Source organism: Procambarus clarkii, chromosome 47 (assembly GCF_040958095.1).
Source record: "Procambarus clarkii isolate CNS0578487 chromosome 47, FALCON_Pclarkii_2.0, whole genome shotgun sequence".
NCBI lineage: Eukaryota > Metazoa > Arthropoda > Malacostraca > Decapoda > Cambaridae > Procambarus > Procambarus clarkii.
This window is the reverse complement of record NC_091196.1, coordinates 2,445,971-2,463,469: the sequence shown is the minus strand read 5'-3', so window position 1 is coordinate 2,463,469 and position 17,499 is coordinate 2,445,971. Positions and strand designations below refer to the sequence as shown.

Below are 17,499 nucleotides of genomic sequence, written 5' to 3'. Positions count from 1 at the left end.
GGTGTAGAGGTTTACCAGTGATCTGGGGCAGAGGTTTACTGGGGATCTGTTGCAAAGATTTACCTGTGATCTGGTGAAAAGGTTTATCAATGATCTGGGACAGAGGTTTACCAGTGGTCTGGGGCTGAGGTTTACCTGTGATCTGGGGCAGAGGTTTACCAGTGATCTGGGGCAGAGGTTTACCTGTGATCTGGGGCAGAGGTTTACCACTGGTCCTGGGGCAGAGGTTTACCACTGATCTGGTGCAGAGGTTTACCAGTGATCTGGGGCAGAGGTTTACCTGTGATCTGGTGCAGAGGTTTACCAGTGGTCTGGTGCAGAGGTTTACCAGTGATCGGGTGCAGAGGTTTACCAGTGATCTGGGGCAGAGGTTTACCAGTGATCGGGTGCAGAGGTTTACCAGTGATCTGGGGCAGAGGTTTACCTGTGATCTGGGCCAGAGGTTTACCAGTGATCTGGGGCAGAGGTTTACCTGTGATCTGGGCCACAGGTTTACCAGTGATCGGGTGCAGAGGTTTACCAGTGATCTGGGGCAGAGGTTTACCAGTGATCTGGGGCAGAGGTTTACCAGTGATCTGGGCCAGAGGTTTACCAGTGATCTGGGCCAGAGGTTTACCAGTGGTCTGGTGCAGAGGTTTACCAGTGGTCTGGTGCAGAGGTTTACCAGTGGTCTGGTGCAGAGGTTTACCAGTGGTCTGGTGCAGAGGTTTACCTGTGATCGGGTGCAGAGGTTTACCAGTGATCTGGTGCAGAGGTTTACTAGTGATCTGGGGCAGAGGTTTACCAGTGATCTGGGGCAGAGGTTTACTAGTGATCTGGTGCAGAGGTTTACCAGTGGTCTGGTGCAGAGGTTTACCAGTGGTCTGGTGCAGAGGTTTACCAGTGATCTGGGGCAGAGGTTTACTAGTGATCTGGGGCAGAGGTTTACCAGTGATCTGGTGCAGAGGTTCACCAGTGATCTGGTACAGAGGTTTACCAGTGATCTGGTGCAGAGGTTTACCAGTGGTCTGGTGCAGAGGTTTACCAGTGGTCTGGTGCAGAGGTTTACCAGTAGTCTGGTGCAGAGGTTTACCAGTGATCTGGGGCAGAGGTTTACCAGTGATCTGGAGCAGAGGTTTACTAGTGATCTGGTGCAGAGGTTTACCAGTGGTCTGGTGCAGAGGTTTACCAGTGGTCTGGTGCAGAGGTTTACCAGTAGTCTGGTGCAGAGGTTTACCAGTGATCTGGGGCAGAGGTTTACCAGTGATCTGGGGCAGAGGTTTACTAGTGATCTGGGGCAGAGGTTTACCAGTGATCTGGGGCAGAGGTTCACCAGTGATCTGGTACAGAGGTTTACCAGTGATCTGGTGCAGAGGTTTACCAGTGGTCTGGTGCAGAGGTTTACCAGTGGTCTGGTGCAGAGGTTTACCAGTAGTCTGGTGCAGAGGTTTACCAGTGATCTGGGGCAGAGGTTTACCAGTGGTCTGGAGCAGAGGTTTACTAGTGATCTAGCACGAAAGCTCTGTACTAATATGGTATGCAGGTTTACCTCTGACCTGACATATAAAGTTTTACTACCTGAACCATTAGGGATAGAACGCCAACTCTGCGAGGAACGATCTCCTCACTGTCCCGACCTGTCCAAGTGGCCAGTTAAACAAATCTGGTTCAGGCTGTGTTTATCCTGGACACTAGTTAGCTGCCATGTAGTGACAGCATGTACCCGACCTCAACCTCTGATGTATTCCTGGTGGTGTGTGGTCGTCTCCCCGCTGTAGTGAGCGGGGTTCGACCCCAATACTGCTCCTGCATCACAGTCGCCTTCACACACCCAACTGTTAAATGTCAGTCTTGATAAATATACATACATATCTATATAAATAAAAATGGAAATGTTCGTTTGAACAAAATCGATTATCTCTGAAAGTTCTTCACCGATTGCGTTGAAATTTTCACACTGAATTTTTCCATTCGCATCCGAGCGTGTTTTTTATATATACTATATAGATGTCACGTCTGTGACGGGGGAAAAACATGTTTTTATCGAAAAACGTGTTTTTTCTTGAGAGGGAAATCTTCGAAACGTCTTTACTGATTACTTTGAAATTTTGACACAACGTTGCATTCGAAATGGCACGTGTTTTTTTATATACCTACTATATAGATGCTACACCTCTGACAGGTAAAAACATGCTTTTTTGAAAAACAGCGCCTTCTGTTGGACTTAAAAGTAGCACATGCTGTAATCTCCAAAAGTTCTTCACCGATTGCTTTGAAATTTTGACACAACGTTTCATTTGAATACGCGCGTGTTTTTATATATACCTACTATATAGATGCCACATCTGTGACAGGTAAAAACATGCCTTTTTTGTAAAACAGCGCCATCTGTTGCACGTAATAGCAACACACGTAATACTAAATATGTTACGATTCCAATTCATTGTTTCTGATTGCATTGATAAATCAAATTTTCGTAAATTTCGATTTATTTTCAATTTTATTTAATTATCTTGCGCGACATTGCATTGGAATTAAGCTGTGTTGTTTACCATACCGTTCATTTCGTGAGTATAGTTTATTTTTGTTGTATTTTTTTCATTTCGTTTATGTAACTGTTCCTCTTATTTTTCAGTGATGGGAACATCAGATCATTTAATGTTCTCATTTTTCTGATTAGAACACCAAATCATTTGGGAATGAATCAGACGAGGGAGTGAGGAATAGTAGGGAGGACGAGGGGGACAGGAGGGGGATAGTGGGGAGGTCGAGGGGACAGGACGGGGGGGGGGATAGTGGGGAGGACGAGGAAACGGGAGAGTTGGGGATGATAGGGACGAGGAGACGGGGGGAATGGAGAATGATGGGAAGGACAAGGGGACAGGGGCGGGGAGAATAGTGGGGAGGACGAGGGAATGGGGGAGTGGGGAATGGTAGGGAGGACGAAGGGACAGGGGAGGGGGGGAATTGTGAGGAGGACAGGGGAAGGTTGCTGTGGCTCAGCAACACGTGGTAGGGTACAGCTCGTATACATATAATATATATATATATATTGTGACGGTAACGCGTTGGTGTTCGGCTGTTTAAGGCTAGGGGTATGGCCTCGTCACATAGTTATAAAAAAAAAATAGAAAAACTGGAACTTCGTCTGTGGTAAGGTAAGGAGAAGACACACAAAACACAAGTAAAACTTTAACAATGAAATTTTAATTACGTTAAATAAATCAAAACATGAAAATATGGACAAACAAATATGTATAATAAAATCAATGAATCAAAATAATAAGAATACTTAAATGACACAATGAAAGTTACGTTAAGGCAAAATAATAAGAAGTGCAACACAAAAGTTAAGTGGGAGGTGCTGGAATATTGGCTTAAAGCCACCACCTCTCTCAGTACACGCTAACGTCTAGCTGGGAGGAGTGCTGGCTACGAAAGCACGGAACATTCTGAGGACTGATGTTGGGGCGACCCCAGACATCAGGTAGTATTGGGGGCGAGTGCAGGTGCAGCCAGACCGGCGACCAATCAGCGGAGCCGTAGCGATCAACGGGTAGTTTGGTGGTTGGAGTTCGAACAGGTGGCTGGTTGCATACGTTTCTGCTCACCCTGGCAAGCCTTGCTGGTGCTGGTGTTGTTGTCGTTGTTGGACATTTCTTCCATAGTCTTTTTATATAATTGTGAAGACGTAATTTTGGAGGGAAGAGCAGGCTCAATCTCTTGAAGGAGATTATCGTCACAACTCTCCCCCGAAGCCTGCGGTTCTGGAAGAAGTACGTCGTTATGTGGTGGAGTAATGGATGGAGTCGCTTCTACTTCATAAACTCTGGAGAGGGCATCGGCTATGGTGTTGTCAGAACCCTTGATATAGCGGATCTCCAGGTTGAAGTCTTGTAAATACAGAGCCCATCGTAGAAGACGCTGGTTGGTGAATTGGGCTTGATGTAGGAAGCGGAGAGGGTTGTGGTCTGAGAAGATGGTGGTAGACCTGGCGCCTTGTAGGTACGGAGCGAAGTGTTGGAGGTTCAGGACGATGGATAGTAGCTCCTTTTCAATAGTGCTGTAGTTCCTCTGGTGTGGTTTCAGTTTGTAGCTGTAGTAGCTGACAGGTAGAACCTCCTCACCTCGTAGTTGCATCAGGACACCACCAACGCCGGTACCACTGGCGTCGACATGAAGGACGAAAGGCTTGGTGATATCTGGAGAGGCGAGAATGGGGTTAGAACAGAGGAGGAATTTGAGTTGTTCGAAAGCAACGGTTTGCTGCATGGTCCAATTATACCGTTGCTTGGGACTGGTTAATAGAATTAGAGGTGTGGCGACTGTACTGAAATTCCTCACAAACCTACGGTAGTAAGAGGCAAGACCAAGGAAGCGCAGGAGCTGCTTCCTGGTGGTAGGCTGTGGATACTGTAGGATGGCTTGAGTGTGTGAGTCTAACGGAGCTATGCTGCCACTCCCAATAACATGACCCAGATAACGCACTTTACCTTTCGCGAAAGTGGACTTGCCCAGGTTGATGGTGAGGCCGGCTGTCAGGAGCTTGGAGAACAGACGTCGCAGCTGGAGCAGATGTTCACTCCAGGAGTTGGAGGCTACGACGATATCGTCCAGGTAGGCGTATGTGTTATCCAAGCCCTGGATGACACGGTTGACAGCTCTTTGAAAGGTGGCCGGGGCATTACATAGTCCGAAAGGAAGGCGTTCATATCTGAAAAGTCCAAAAGGATTGATGAAGGCAGATATCTCTTTAGCGCGCTCCGTTAGGCACACTTGATAGTACCCCTTAAGCAAGTCCACTTGGGACAAGTACTGGGCACTACCAATGGCATCAAGGATGTCATCTATCCTTGGCAAGGGGTAAGCATCCTTGACAGTGACAGAGTTCAGTTTACGATAGTCGGTGCACAACCGCACCTTACCTTGGGGTTTGGGCACCAAGATACAGGGTGAGGCCCAGGGGGACTCACAAGGTGTAGCCAGTCCATGATCCAAGAGGTATTGCACCTCAGCACGCATGACTTCCTTCTTGCTCGGGCTGATTCGGTAGAAGGGTTGACGAATCGGCCGGGTGTCGGGGAGCAGTTGGATGTCGTGCTGGGTAACATTACACTCTTGGGGATCATCTCTGAACAACTCTTGATGTTCTCTGAAGATCTTGACGAGAGGTGCACTATGATTATCCTGAAAGTATTTGGGAAGATCATTAAGGATTTCGGAATTAGAAAGCGCTGACTCCTTGTCAGTGCTTTCGGGAGGAGAAGCTGGGAAGGTCTCACTGTGGATGTAGGGTTCTGTGAATGTGGAATAATTAGTCAAGACAGTGGGAGGAGTACCATTATATTGCTTCAGGAGGTTGACGTGGCACAGCTGGGTCTTCCGCCGCCTATCAGGAGTCTCTATCACATAATTATTATTATTCCTGCACTCTTTGACGCAGTAGGGTCCTGAAAATCTGTTTTGTAAAGGTGAACCTGGGATAGGGAAATAAGCAAGGACGAAGTCTCCCGGCTTGAATTTTCTTACTTTGCTGGTCTGGTCGTAATGAGTCTTCATTCTCACCTGGGCTTTCAATAGATTATCATGAGCAAAGCGGTGGACTCTCTCTAGAATGTGTTGAAGGTTTTGAAGAAACTGGGGCACATTCTGATGCTCACTGAAGGTGGCATCTCTGAGAGAGTCTTTGAAAGCCTTAAGGGGAGTACGGCACTTACGGCCGTAGAGCATCTCATAAGGAGATACTCCTAGGGACTCATTGGGGAGACTTCTGAAAATACACATTATTAGGTCAATCTGCTTATCCCAATCCTTTGAGGTTTCACTACAAAACTTTTTCAAGAGTGCTTTGATGGTCTGATGACTACGTTCAAGAGAACCCTGTGAAGCAGGATGATAGGGGCTGGACAATACCTGTTTGATGTTGAACTCCTCCAGTGTCCTTTTGAAGAGATCACTGGTGAAGTTGGTGCCACAGTCACTTTGAATCTCCCTGGGAAATCCGTATTGAGTGAAGATCTTCAATAGATGTTTGATAACCGTAGCAGCCGTGATGTTCTTCACTGGAACTGCTATGGGAAATCTGGTGGTAGGACACAGGATGGTTAGGATGTAGGCGTTACCTGAACTGGTCCGAGGTAAAGGACCAACACAGTCTATTATGAGTCTGTGGAAAGGTTCCGCAGGCACCTGTATGGGAATCAGTGGTGCTCTGGGAATGGAGACGTTCGGTTTGCCTGCCATCTGACATGTATGACACTGTTTTACGTACTGTTTGACGTTGTTTACCATACCTGGCCAGTAGTAGTCTTGACGAATCCCATGGTAAGTCTTGTTGAAGCCGTAGTGGGAGAATGCTCCATGGGCCAGGTGTAGAATAGTGGGCCGCAGGCTGGTGGGAATCACAAGTTGTTCGGTGTTGGCCCAATCGTCCTCCTCCTTCAGTTTACTGGGTCTATATCTGCGGTAGAGCAAGTCGTTCTCTAGGAAGAACCCAGGAATACTGTCGGGTTGAGTCTCAGCCTGGAAAAACAATGGTGTTAAAGTAAGATCTTCCCTCTGCAACTTACGGAACTCCAACTTGGTCAGATGCGGGGGTAGTTTCTGAGGGTCTTGAGGGACAGCGGTAGCAGTAGAGTCAGCTGGCTGTGGACGTGCGGCTTGTGCACGGGTGGTCACGAGAACCGGAGGAGAAACTTCATCACTCTCTTGAACCTCTGCTGGAACATACTCAAGAATAGGGTTACTTGGCACAGAGTTACACACCTGGGGTTTGTCCATGACGATCAGGTTGGTCGGTTGCAGGTCTTCTGCCAAGTCGTTGCCTAGGAGAAGTTGCACTCCAGGCATGGGAAAAGGCTTTTCCCTGACGGCGACTTGGACTTCCCCGTTCACGTAGGGACAATCCAGGTGGACTCTGGCGAGAGGGTATGGAGTGGTAGCAGTGAGGTCACTGATGAAGACTGTTTCCCCGGTGTAGACTATGTTGGGCACAGCCGACTTCAAGATGATCGATTGTAGAGCCGCTGTGTCCCTCAAGATCTTCAATTTGAAACGTCCCTCCGGATTTGAACCGTTGGCAGAGACAGTTCCAGTATACAGGTGGTTACTGAAAAGAGAAAGATCATTAACATCAACACCAACATTCATCACAGGCTTACCGGACTTAGGAGGAGTTGGTTTGGGTCGTTGTTGGTCAGTGGTTCCCTTGTATTGAGACTTACCACACTTGTCTATGGTATGTCCATAGAGTCTACAATATTTGCAGTACAGTTGTGAACCAGCTTGATCGGGGCTCACCTTCTCGTAACTGTACCACGACTTCTTACTGGAGGATGGTTCGGGTGTCAGCCGGTGGATGAGGCTGTAAGTGTCAGCCGACTTAGCACACTTCAGGTAGTCGGTTTCTTCTTTATCTGCTAAGTAGAGGCGGACAGGAGGCGGCACACGTCTCAAGAATTCTTCAACAAGCATCAGGTTCACGAGTTCTGTAAAAGTAGAGACATGTGCTGCTTCCAGCCATTTCATGAAATACCTCCGTTTCGTGTTAGCAAACTCGAGGAAGGTAGTGGTACTTGCCTTCAGGTGGTCACGGAATTTCCTTCTATAACTTTCGGTGGAAAGTAGGTAGGCGTCTAACACTGCTTGTTTCAGAGTGTAGTAGTCATTCTCAGACGCCAAAGTACTGAGTGTGACTGCAGCTCTACCTGTAAGATGGACTCTGAGAAGTGTTGCCCATTGGTCGACAGGCCAACTGAGTTGATTAGCAAGGGTTTCAAAGGTGGTAAAGAACACATCAACTTCTGCTTCTACAAAGGATGGCATTAACTTACTTGCATGTGATATATTAAAACTGACGGGAAGATTGGCAGTAGCTTGTTGGCGTTGAGTGAAGTGTGAAGTTTCCAAGGAGATTTCGCGTTGACGACACTCTAGAGCCAGAGTCGCTTGTTGCTTGTCATGTTCGCGTTGCATCTCCAACTCGCGTCGTTTGGTTTCAAGCTGTACTCGTTCCCGCTCCTGGAGTAGTGTAACCTCACGTTCTTGTTCGTCTCTCCTCAAGGCAGCTTCACGTTCTCTGAGGGTGATTTCTCGTTCTTGTTCTTCCCTCCTCAAAGCAGCTTCGCGTTCTTGTTCTTCTCTTCGTATGGCAGCTGCTTCTCTTTGCTGCTCACGTTCAATCTTGGCCAGCTCTAGTTTAAGTTTCATCGTTGCCAAGTCAGTTTTCTCTGCAATATAGTAAGTTTCATGAGTTTCAGAGTCTATCTTACCTTGCTCTAAATAGTAATCCAGCAACAGGTTGTGTAGGTCATTTTTGTTGGCTTGGTAGGGAACTTCTAGTTGATACTCATGTGCAAGAGTTTGTAATTCAGTCCTCTTGGCACGACTTAAAGTCCCTATTTCACCTGCTGGATTTGCACGGAAAGTTTGGAGACGAAACATGGTGAAATTAGCAAATAAAGGTACACGAATGTTCAGTAGTGAAATGTCAGAAACAGGACAACGTGGCAACTGGTACCTATCCTGTGTGATCTTTAACAATTAACGTTAAGTGAAAGATATTAAATTAAATCAAGGGCGCAGGAAATCTTGTACCCGGTACTCATGTAAGAGAATAAGGGCAAGAAAATCCTACTAACAAATGAAACAGAGTTTCGAAAACAAATGAAACAGTTAAATGCTTCAAAAGTAAAATTGGTAGTCCAAGGATGTAGGCATACCTTGCCAAGTCTCTATAGGACATAAAGCAAGTTTTTCCTACTGAATTTAATATGATACTTACAGAATTAGCGAACTTTTGTGCTCTGAAAAAATAAGCTAATTCCCTACCGTTGTATGTATCATCATCTCTGACTGACGTGTAGGGGTGCGAGGTGTCAACTGGTGACGAGAACTGCTGCTGAGGTCCCAATTCAGCAACTAAAGTTCGAGCTAGAGGAACTATGGCCCTCTTTATCCTCCTACAGTCAGATTGCAGAAGATTGGGTACTCTTGACCCGGGGCAGACCACAGTACCAGGGTACCAATATGATGATCTGTCAGAATGAGAAATATTCAAGGGACATAGATGGTAAACACGAGTAATAACATGGAGGGAGAGATGACCAATTAAGAGTATGACTGCGGCCTACAGTCACCACGTAATCCAAAGTTGTCTCACCTTCACTATATGTTACTCTCGTAATGCACAATACACCGCACCTTATAAAAAATGAAATTGAATGAAAAATAGTAAAGCTACGTTAACAAAGTTAAATACGCTTACCATAAATTACCACTTGGCACCAGTACCTGAGTGAGGATCCCGGACAGGCCCCCATATAACTTGTGACGGTAACGCGTTGGTGTTCGGCTGTTTAAGGCTAGGGGTATGGCCTCGTCACATAGTTATAAAAAAAAAATAGAAAAACTGGAACTTCGTCTGTGGTAAGGTAAGGAGAAGACACACAAAACACAAGTAAAACTTTAACAATGAAATTTTAATTACGTTAAATAAATCAAAACATGAAAATATGGACAAACAAATATGTATAATAAAATCAATGAATCAAAATAATAAGAATACTTAAATGACACAATGAAAGTTACGTTAAGGCAAAATAATAAGAAGTGCAACACAAAAGTTAAGTGGGAGGTGCTGGAATATTGGCTTAAAGCCACCACCTCTCTCAGTACACGCTAACGTCTAGCTGGGAGGAGTGCTGGCTACGAAAGCACGGAACATTCTGAGGACTGATGTTGGGGCGACCCCAGACATCAGGTAGTATTGGGGGCGAGTGCAGGTGCAGCCAGACCGGCGACCAATCAGCGGAGCCGTAGCGATCAACGGGTAGTTTGGTGGTTGGAGTTCGAACAGGTGGCTGGTTGCATACGTTTCTGCTCACCCTGGCAAGCCTTGCTGGTGCTGGTGTTGTTGTCGTTGTTGGACATTTCTTCCATAGTCTTTTTATATAATTGTGAAGACGTAATTTTGGAGGGAAGAGCAGGCTCAATCTCTTGAAGGAGATTATCGTCACAATATATATATATATATATATATATATATATATATATATATATATATATATATATATATATATATATATATATATATATATATATATATATATATATATATATATATATTATATACACATATATTACTATATTTTGATAGCAGTCTTTCTTGTAAACATATGTTGTAGGATTAATAATTCTAACACGAATTTTCTCAATATTTCTTATGTTTCTTTTTACTGTCAATGGTAATTGAAAAATCAATTCTCAAAATTCATTTTTATTTTTAGTCTGATGCGACACTTGAAAGCGTTTCGTAATAACTTATTGCATTTTCAAAGACTTTAGTTTACACACACACAACTATAACCTGCAAACACTAAACAGAATTCTACTATGCAATCATTTAAACAGCTTTTGCCTTATATACGCGCATTTGGGTGAGGTGACATGTTACAACAGTTTTGGATGAGGTGAACAAAACTTTCAACACAAGCCAGAGCAAACTTTCAACACAAGACCGAATACGGTGCAATGGGTATAAATTGGATACATTAAAGGGAAAAACGGAAGTAAATGCAGAGGGCCTATTGGCTCATATTTCTTGATGCTTCTATATTGATGCGGAGTCTTGAAGTGGGTAGAATATAGTTGTGCATTAGTTGGCTGTTGATTGGTGGTGTTGACATCTTCATGTGTAGTGCCTCACAGATGTCAAGCGGCCTGCTATCGCTGTATCTATCGATGATTTGTGTGTTTGTTAGGACTTCTCTGGTGATGGCCTGGTTGTGGGAAGAGATTATATGTTTCTTAATAGAGCCTTGTTGCTTATGCATCGTTAATCGCCTGGAAAGAGATGTTGTTGTCTTGCCTATATACTGAGTTCTTTGAGGCTTACAGTCCCCAAGTGGGCATTTGAAGGCATAGACGACGTTGGTCTCTTTTAAAGCGTTCTGCTTTGTGCCTGGAGAGTTTCTCATAAGTAGGTTGGCCGTTTTTTTGGTTTTATAGTAAATCGTCAATTGTATCTTCTGTTTTTTTCTGTAGGGATAACGTTCCTATCAACAATATCTTTCAGGACCCTTTCCTCCATTTTATGAGCTGTGGAAAAGAAGTTCTTGTAAAATAGTCTAATAGGGGGTAAAGGTATTGTGTTAGTTGTCTCTTCAGAGGTTGCATGGCGTTTCACCTTCCTTCTTATGATGTCTTCAACGCAACCATTGGAGAAGCCTTGTTGACTAGGACCTGCCTTACCCTAAAGAGTTCTTCATCGACTTGCTTCCATCCTGAGCTGTAACTGAGAGCACGGTCAAAATGAGCGTTAACAACACTCCTCTTGTACCTGTCTGGGCCGTCACTGTTGGCATTGAGGAACATTCCTATGTTTGTTTCCTTAGTGTAGACTGCAGTGTGGAAACCTCCGCTCCTTTGTATGACTGTTACATCTATAAAGGGCAGCTTTCCATCCTTCTCCATCTCGTAAGTGAAACGCAACACTATATACAACTGAAAACTCACACCCCAGAAGTGACTCGAACCCATACTCCCAGGAGCAACGCAACTGGTATGTACAGGGACGCCTTAATCCGCTTGACCATCACGACCGGACATAAGGAAGTGATAGCCGAGGCTATTTGAGCCACTTCCCCGCCGGCACTCGGATGGTAATCTTGGGCATAGCATTTTATCAAATCACCTCATTGTATATAGTCCTGGGGACCATTCAGGCTTGTTTGCATTTGTGTTCCTCACGTGTGCCCCAAAGAATGAGGTGATTTGATAAAATGCTATGCCCAAGATTACCATTCGAGTACCGGCGGGGAAGTGGTTCAAATAGCCTCGGCTATCACTTCCTTATGTCCGGTCGTGATGGTCAAGCGGATTAAGGCGTCCCTGTACATACCAGTTGCGTTTCTCCTGGGAGTATGGGTTCGAGTCACTTCTGGGGTGTGAGTTTTCAGTTGTATATAGTCCTGGGGACCATTCAGGCTTGTTTGCATATGTATATATATATATATATATATATATATATATATATATATATATATATATATATATATAATTACTATTATATGAGTATATAGTTCCATGAGTATATGACATATATATATATATATATATATATATATATATATATATATATATATATATATATATATATATATATATATATATATATATATATATATATATATATATATATTTTATTAAATATGACCGAAAAAGTAAGATTAATAATTCTAACACGAATTTTCTCAATCTTTCGTACATTATGCTTCACTGTTGGAGGTAAATCAAAAATCACTTCTCCAAAATTCATTTTTATTTCTAGACTGACGCGACACGGGCGCGTTTCGTAAAACTTATTACATTTTCAAAGACTTCACAAATACACAACTGATTAGAACTTGCGTTTCCCTGATTTTATATCTACATTTGAGTGAGGTGGGAAGGGTGATGTGGCATTACATTTGAGTGAGGTGGGAAGGATGATGTGGCATTAGAGGATATTAATAGGGTATTAAAAGTATCAACACAAGACAGAACACGAAACAATGGATATTGAATAGAAGTGTTTGTAGAAAGCCTATTGGTCCATATTTCTTGATGCTTCTATATTGGAGCGGAGTCTTGAGGTGGGTAGAATATAGTTGTGCAATAATTGGCTGTTGATTGATGGTGTTGACTTCTTGATGTGTAGTGCCTCGCAAACGTCAAGCAGCCTGCTATCACTGTATCTATCGATGATTTCTGTGTTGTTTACTAGGATTTCTCTGGCGATGGTTTGGTTATGGGAAGAGATTATATGTTCCTTAATGGAGCCCTGTTGTTTATGCATCGTTAAACGCCTAGAAAGAGATGTTGTTGTCTTGCCTATATACTGGGTTTTTTGGAGCTTACAGTCCCCAAGTGGGCATTTGAAGGCATAGACGACGTTAGTCTCTTTTAAAGCGTTCTGTTTCGTGTCTGGAGAGTTTCTCATGAGTAGGCTGGCCGTTTTTCTGGTTTTATAGTAAACTATAAAACCAGAAAATATATATATATATATATATATAGTTATGTTTACTATAAAACCAGAAAATATATATATATATATATATATATAGTTATGTTTACTATAAAACCAGAAAAACGGCCAGCCTACTCATGAGAAACTCTCCAGACACGAAACAGAACGCTTTAAAAGAGACTAACGTCGTCTATGCCTTCAAATGCCCACTTGGGGACTGTAAGCTCCAAAAAACCCAGTATATAGGCAAGACAACAACATCTCTTTCTAGGCGTTTAACGATGCATAAACAACAGGGCTCCATTAAGGAACATATAATCTCTTCCCATAACCAAACCATCGCCAGAGAAATCCTAGTAAACAACACAGAAATCATCGATAGATACAGTGATAGCAGGCGGCTTGACGTTTGCGAGGCACTACACATCAAGAAGTCAACACCAGCAATCAACAGCCAATTATTGCACAACTATATTCTACCCACCTCAAGACTCCGCTCCAATATAGAAGCATCAAGAAATATGGACCAATAGGCTTTCTACAAACACTTCTATTCAATATCCATTGTTTCGTGTTCTGTCTTGTGTTGATACTTTTAATACCCTATTAATATCCTCTAATGCCACATCATCCTTCCCACCTCACTCAAATGTAATGCCACATCACCCTTCCCACCTCACTCAAATGTAGATATAAAATCAGGGAAACGCAAGTTCTAATCAGTTGTGTATTTGTGAAGTCTTTGAAAATGTAATAAGTTTTACGAAACGCGCCCGTGTCGCGTCAGACTAGAAATAAAAATGAATTTTGGAGAAGTGATTTTTGATTTACCTCCAACAGTGAAGCATAATGTACGAAAGATTGAGAAAATTCGTGTTAGAATTATTAATCTTACTTTTTCGGTCATATTTAATAAAATATGTCTACAGGAAAGACTGCTACCAAAATATACTAATATATATATATATATATATATATATATATATGTCGTACCTAGTAGCCAGAACTCACTTCTGAGCCTACTATGAAAGGCCCGATTTGCCTAATAAGCCAAGTTTTCATGAATTAATTGCTTTTCGACTATCTAACCTACCTAACCTAACCTAACCTAACTTTTTCGGCTACCTAACCTAACCTAACCTATAGAGATAGGTAGGGTTGGTTAGGTTCGGTCATATATCTACGTTAATTTTAACTCCAATAAAAAAAATTGACCTCTTACATAATGAAATGGGTTGCTTTATCATTTCATAAGAAAAAAAATAGAGAAAATATATTAATTCATGAAAACATGGCTTATTAGGCAAATCGGGCCTTGCATAGTAGGCTCAGAAGTGAGTTCTGGCTACTAGGTACGACATATATATATATATATATATATATATATATATATATATATATATATATATATATATATATATATATATATATATATATATATATTATTACTTTATATAAACTTTAATTTCTATTCATGTACACTCTAGGGTTGGTGTATATAAAATGTAAAAAATAGAGGAAAATTAAGGAGAGAGATTAGCGAATACTCATTGTTCGCTGACGATGTTCTGGACGAAACTACTTTTCTGACTCCTAATGTCTTCATCCCACTCTCTATGTGGTTCTTCAAACAGACGCGATTTAATCTTCCGGCGGGAAAGTGGCCTCTTGGTAGGGTTAAGAGGCGCTGGAAAGGTGATTGCCGTCTCCCTCTCTCATGGCGGCCTTCTAATAGCTGGTGTTAGCAAGAGTGAGAGACCATTGCTCCATTGTGGCCTCCCATGCACATGCAACTCAGTGTGCTGCCTGTGAGAGGGCCGGACCTGCTTCCTCTCCAGCAGGTGATACACGATGGAGAACAGTTTGACTCAGTACCACCCCGATCCTCGGGGTGGTACTGGCTCTAACTGGTACTAACTATTTACTGGTACTGGGTAAATAGTTACCACACACTTCTTCTTTCTGCCATGTCAGGAAAATCAGCGTTTCCCCTATCCACTGGGCCAACATCTTATGTTCTGGACCTACACAGCCTATTTCTCCATCTTCCCTCACCTTCTTATCACCTGGGAGGCAAATCAAGTGGTTTCTTGATTTCTTCCACTCAACTCTTTTACCACTCACCATACAACTGAGTGACCTCCTCTAATATGTACTGAAACTCCTCTAATGCAATTCCAGCCCGTTACAGTTGGAGTTCTCTTCAGTTCAAGACAGTGTCTTCAGCCAATACAGTGCCTTCAGTTCTATACAGTGCCTTCAGTCAATACAATGCCTTCAGTCAATATAGTGCCTTCAGTCAATGCATTGCCTTCAGTCAATACAGTGCCTTCAGTTCAATACAGTGCCTTCAGTCAATACAGTGCCTTCAGTTCAATACAGTGCCTTCAGTCAATACAGTGCCTTCAGTTCAATACAGTGCCTTTAGTTCAATGCAGTGCCTTCAGTTCATTACAGTGCCTTCAGTCAATACAGTGCTTTCAGTTCAATACAGTGTCATTAGTTCATTATAGTGCCTTTAGTTCAATACAGTGCTTTCAGTTCAATATAGTGCCTTTAGTCAATACAGTGCCTTCAGTCAATACTGTGCCTTCAGTAACATGATGACATTACTAGGCTCTGGTTTTTCATCTTGAAAAACATAATTTAATAAATGATTCACAACATGGTTTTACAAATAACCGTTCATGTTTAACAAATTTGCTATCATTTTATTCCAGCATAGTTGAGACAGATGATATTGGTAAGGTTTGTGATGTTGTGTACCTCGGTTTTAGCAAAGCTCTTGATACAGTGCCACATGAAAGACTGATTAAAAAGATACAGGCTCATGGTATTGGGGGTGCTATAATAAGATGGATTAGGGCATGGGTATACCAAAGGGAACAAAGAGTTTCTATAAGTGGGTTAAGTCAAAGTGGGAAAATGTTGTAAGTGGAGTACCTCAATGCTCTGTCCGGGGACCTCTGTTATTCATAATATAAAAATTATTTACATTCAGGTTTGAGCAGCAATATTTTAAAATTTGCCGATGATTAAAAAATCGGGAAGGTAATAAACACGGAAAAAACTCACTATCACTTTAAGTCGATCTAAATAGGGTTTTGAAATGGGAAAAAGATTGGTAGATATAGTTTAATACTAAAAAATGTAAAGTTTTAAGGCCAAGTAACGATGATAGAGTTACAAGATACGAGCTAGATGGTATTGAGATTGCGAAGATGGATTGTGAAAGGGATCTGGGAGTTATGATTGGTAAGAATTTTAATCCATAAAAACAATGCATAAATGTTCGTAATAAGGTAAATTAGGACACGGGGATTTATTAATCGAAGCGTTAGCAATAGGACACCTGGTGTTGTTCTTCAGCTATATCTTGCTCTGGTTAGGACCCATTTAGATTATGCAGTTCAGTTTTGGTCGCCATACTAAACGACGTTCTTAATCAGTTCCCAGTTGTGGGGAGACTTTAAAGGGAAGCATACAGGCAGACAGGTGTGGCCGAGTCTGCAGAATTTCTCACGCTGCTCCGGACAGCAGAGTGTGTTGTATATCTCTGCTAGACGTGTTCGGACTCATGAATAGGTATTTTGAGCTTCTGTAGATTTTTTTGGGTTTTGTTTCCAATGTCTTCAGTACCAGTGGATCAATGCCACGAGACGTCTGAAAATGTGATGGTTAGTGCAATGTATTGCTTTACTCTTTTGTTATGTTATGTTCCGTGCAACGAATGGTTTGCACGTATTCCATGCAACTATTACACATGTACTTTAAACTCGTTATGTCATTCATCACTCTGTCTTCAGAGTTCACGGACCACAATTATAGTTAACACTGTAATAGTGAAAAGTTGTGCGTAAGACCACAACGCTTGAAGAGGTCAAGCTGTGAGCTCCTCACCGTGACGGACACATGAAGCTTGAGCGCTCTAGATGGCGGCATATTCCCCCCCCCCTCCTCTCTAGTACCCCTCTTCTCTCTAGTATCCCTCTCTAGTACCCCTCTCCTCTCTAGTACCCCTCTTCTCTCTAGTATCCCTCTCTAGTACCCTCTTCTCTCTAGTGTTTTAGTTTTTGAGTCAACCTTGTCCTTTGTTTGTTAATGTTGGAGGTTTGTGACTTTTTATTTATGTTAATGAAGGAATGTTGAGGCTTAACGTATCTGCATGTGTTGCAGGCACTTCTGCTGGCCCAACCTGTTCCACCTGGCCCAACCTGTTCCACCTGTTCCACCTGGCCCAACCTGTTCTAGCCAGCCTATTCCACTGTCCATCCAGCCTATTCCACGGGCCAACCAGCCTATTCCACTGTCCACCCAGCCTATTCCACGTACAAAATAACTGAACCCGTCCTCAGGCTAGGCTCGTTAAAGCGGCGGCCGACCCCCAAAGACGTATCCAGCAATTTTTAACATACTGTATATTAAAACAGTTTTCTCTCATGCATAAACTAATAATATTATTATAATACATTTGAGTTTTATGTATAGTTAGGCGTATGTTAGTTTAGGTTCTT

At 42.8% G+C, this 17,499-nt stretch overlaps 1 protein-coding gene across 1 annotated transcript; it reads right to left on the bottom strand.

Moving 5' to 3' along the window:
• Positions 1-203: 203 nt before the first annotated feature.
• Positions 204-16,927, bottom strand: LOC138350728 (uncharacterized). The gene is made up of 2 exons (XM_069301934.1): positions 16,886-16,927; positions 204-1,487 (listed from the first exon to the last, which is right to left on the bottom strand). The coding sequence occupies exons 1-2, from the start codon at positions 16,925-16,927 to the stop codon at positions 204-206; spliced, it is 1,326 nt and encodes a 441-aa protein (XP_069158035.1).
• Positions 16,928-17,499: the final 572 nt, after the last annotated feature.

Coding starts and splice junctions, on each gene's coding strand:
- LOC138350728 (XM_069301934.1), bottom strand. CDS start 16,927: ATGCCGCCATCTAGAGCGCTCAAGCTTCATGTGTCCGTCACG. Junction 1,488..16,885: donor AGCTTCATGTGTCCGTCACG/GTGAGGAGCTCA, acceptor CTTTCGTGCTAG/ATCACTAGTAAACCTCTGCT.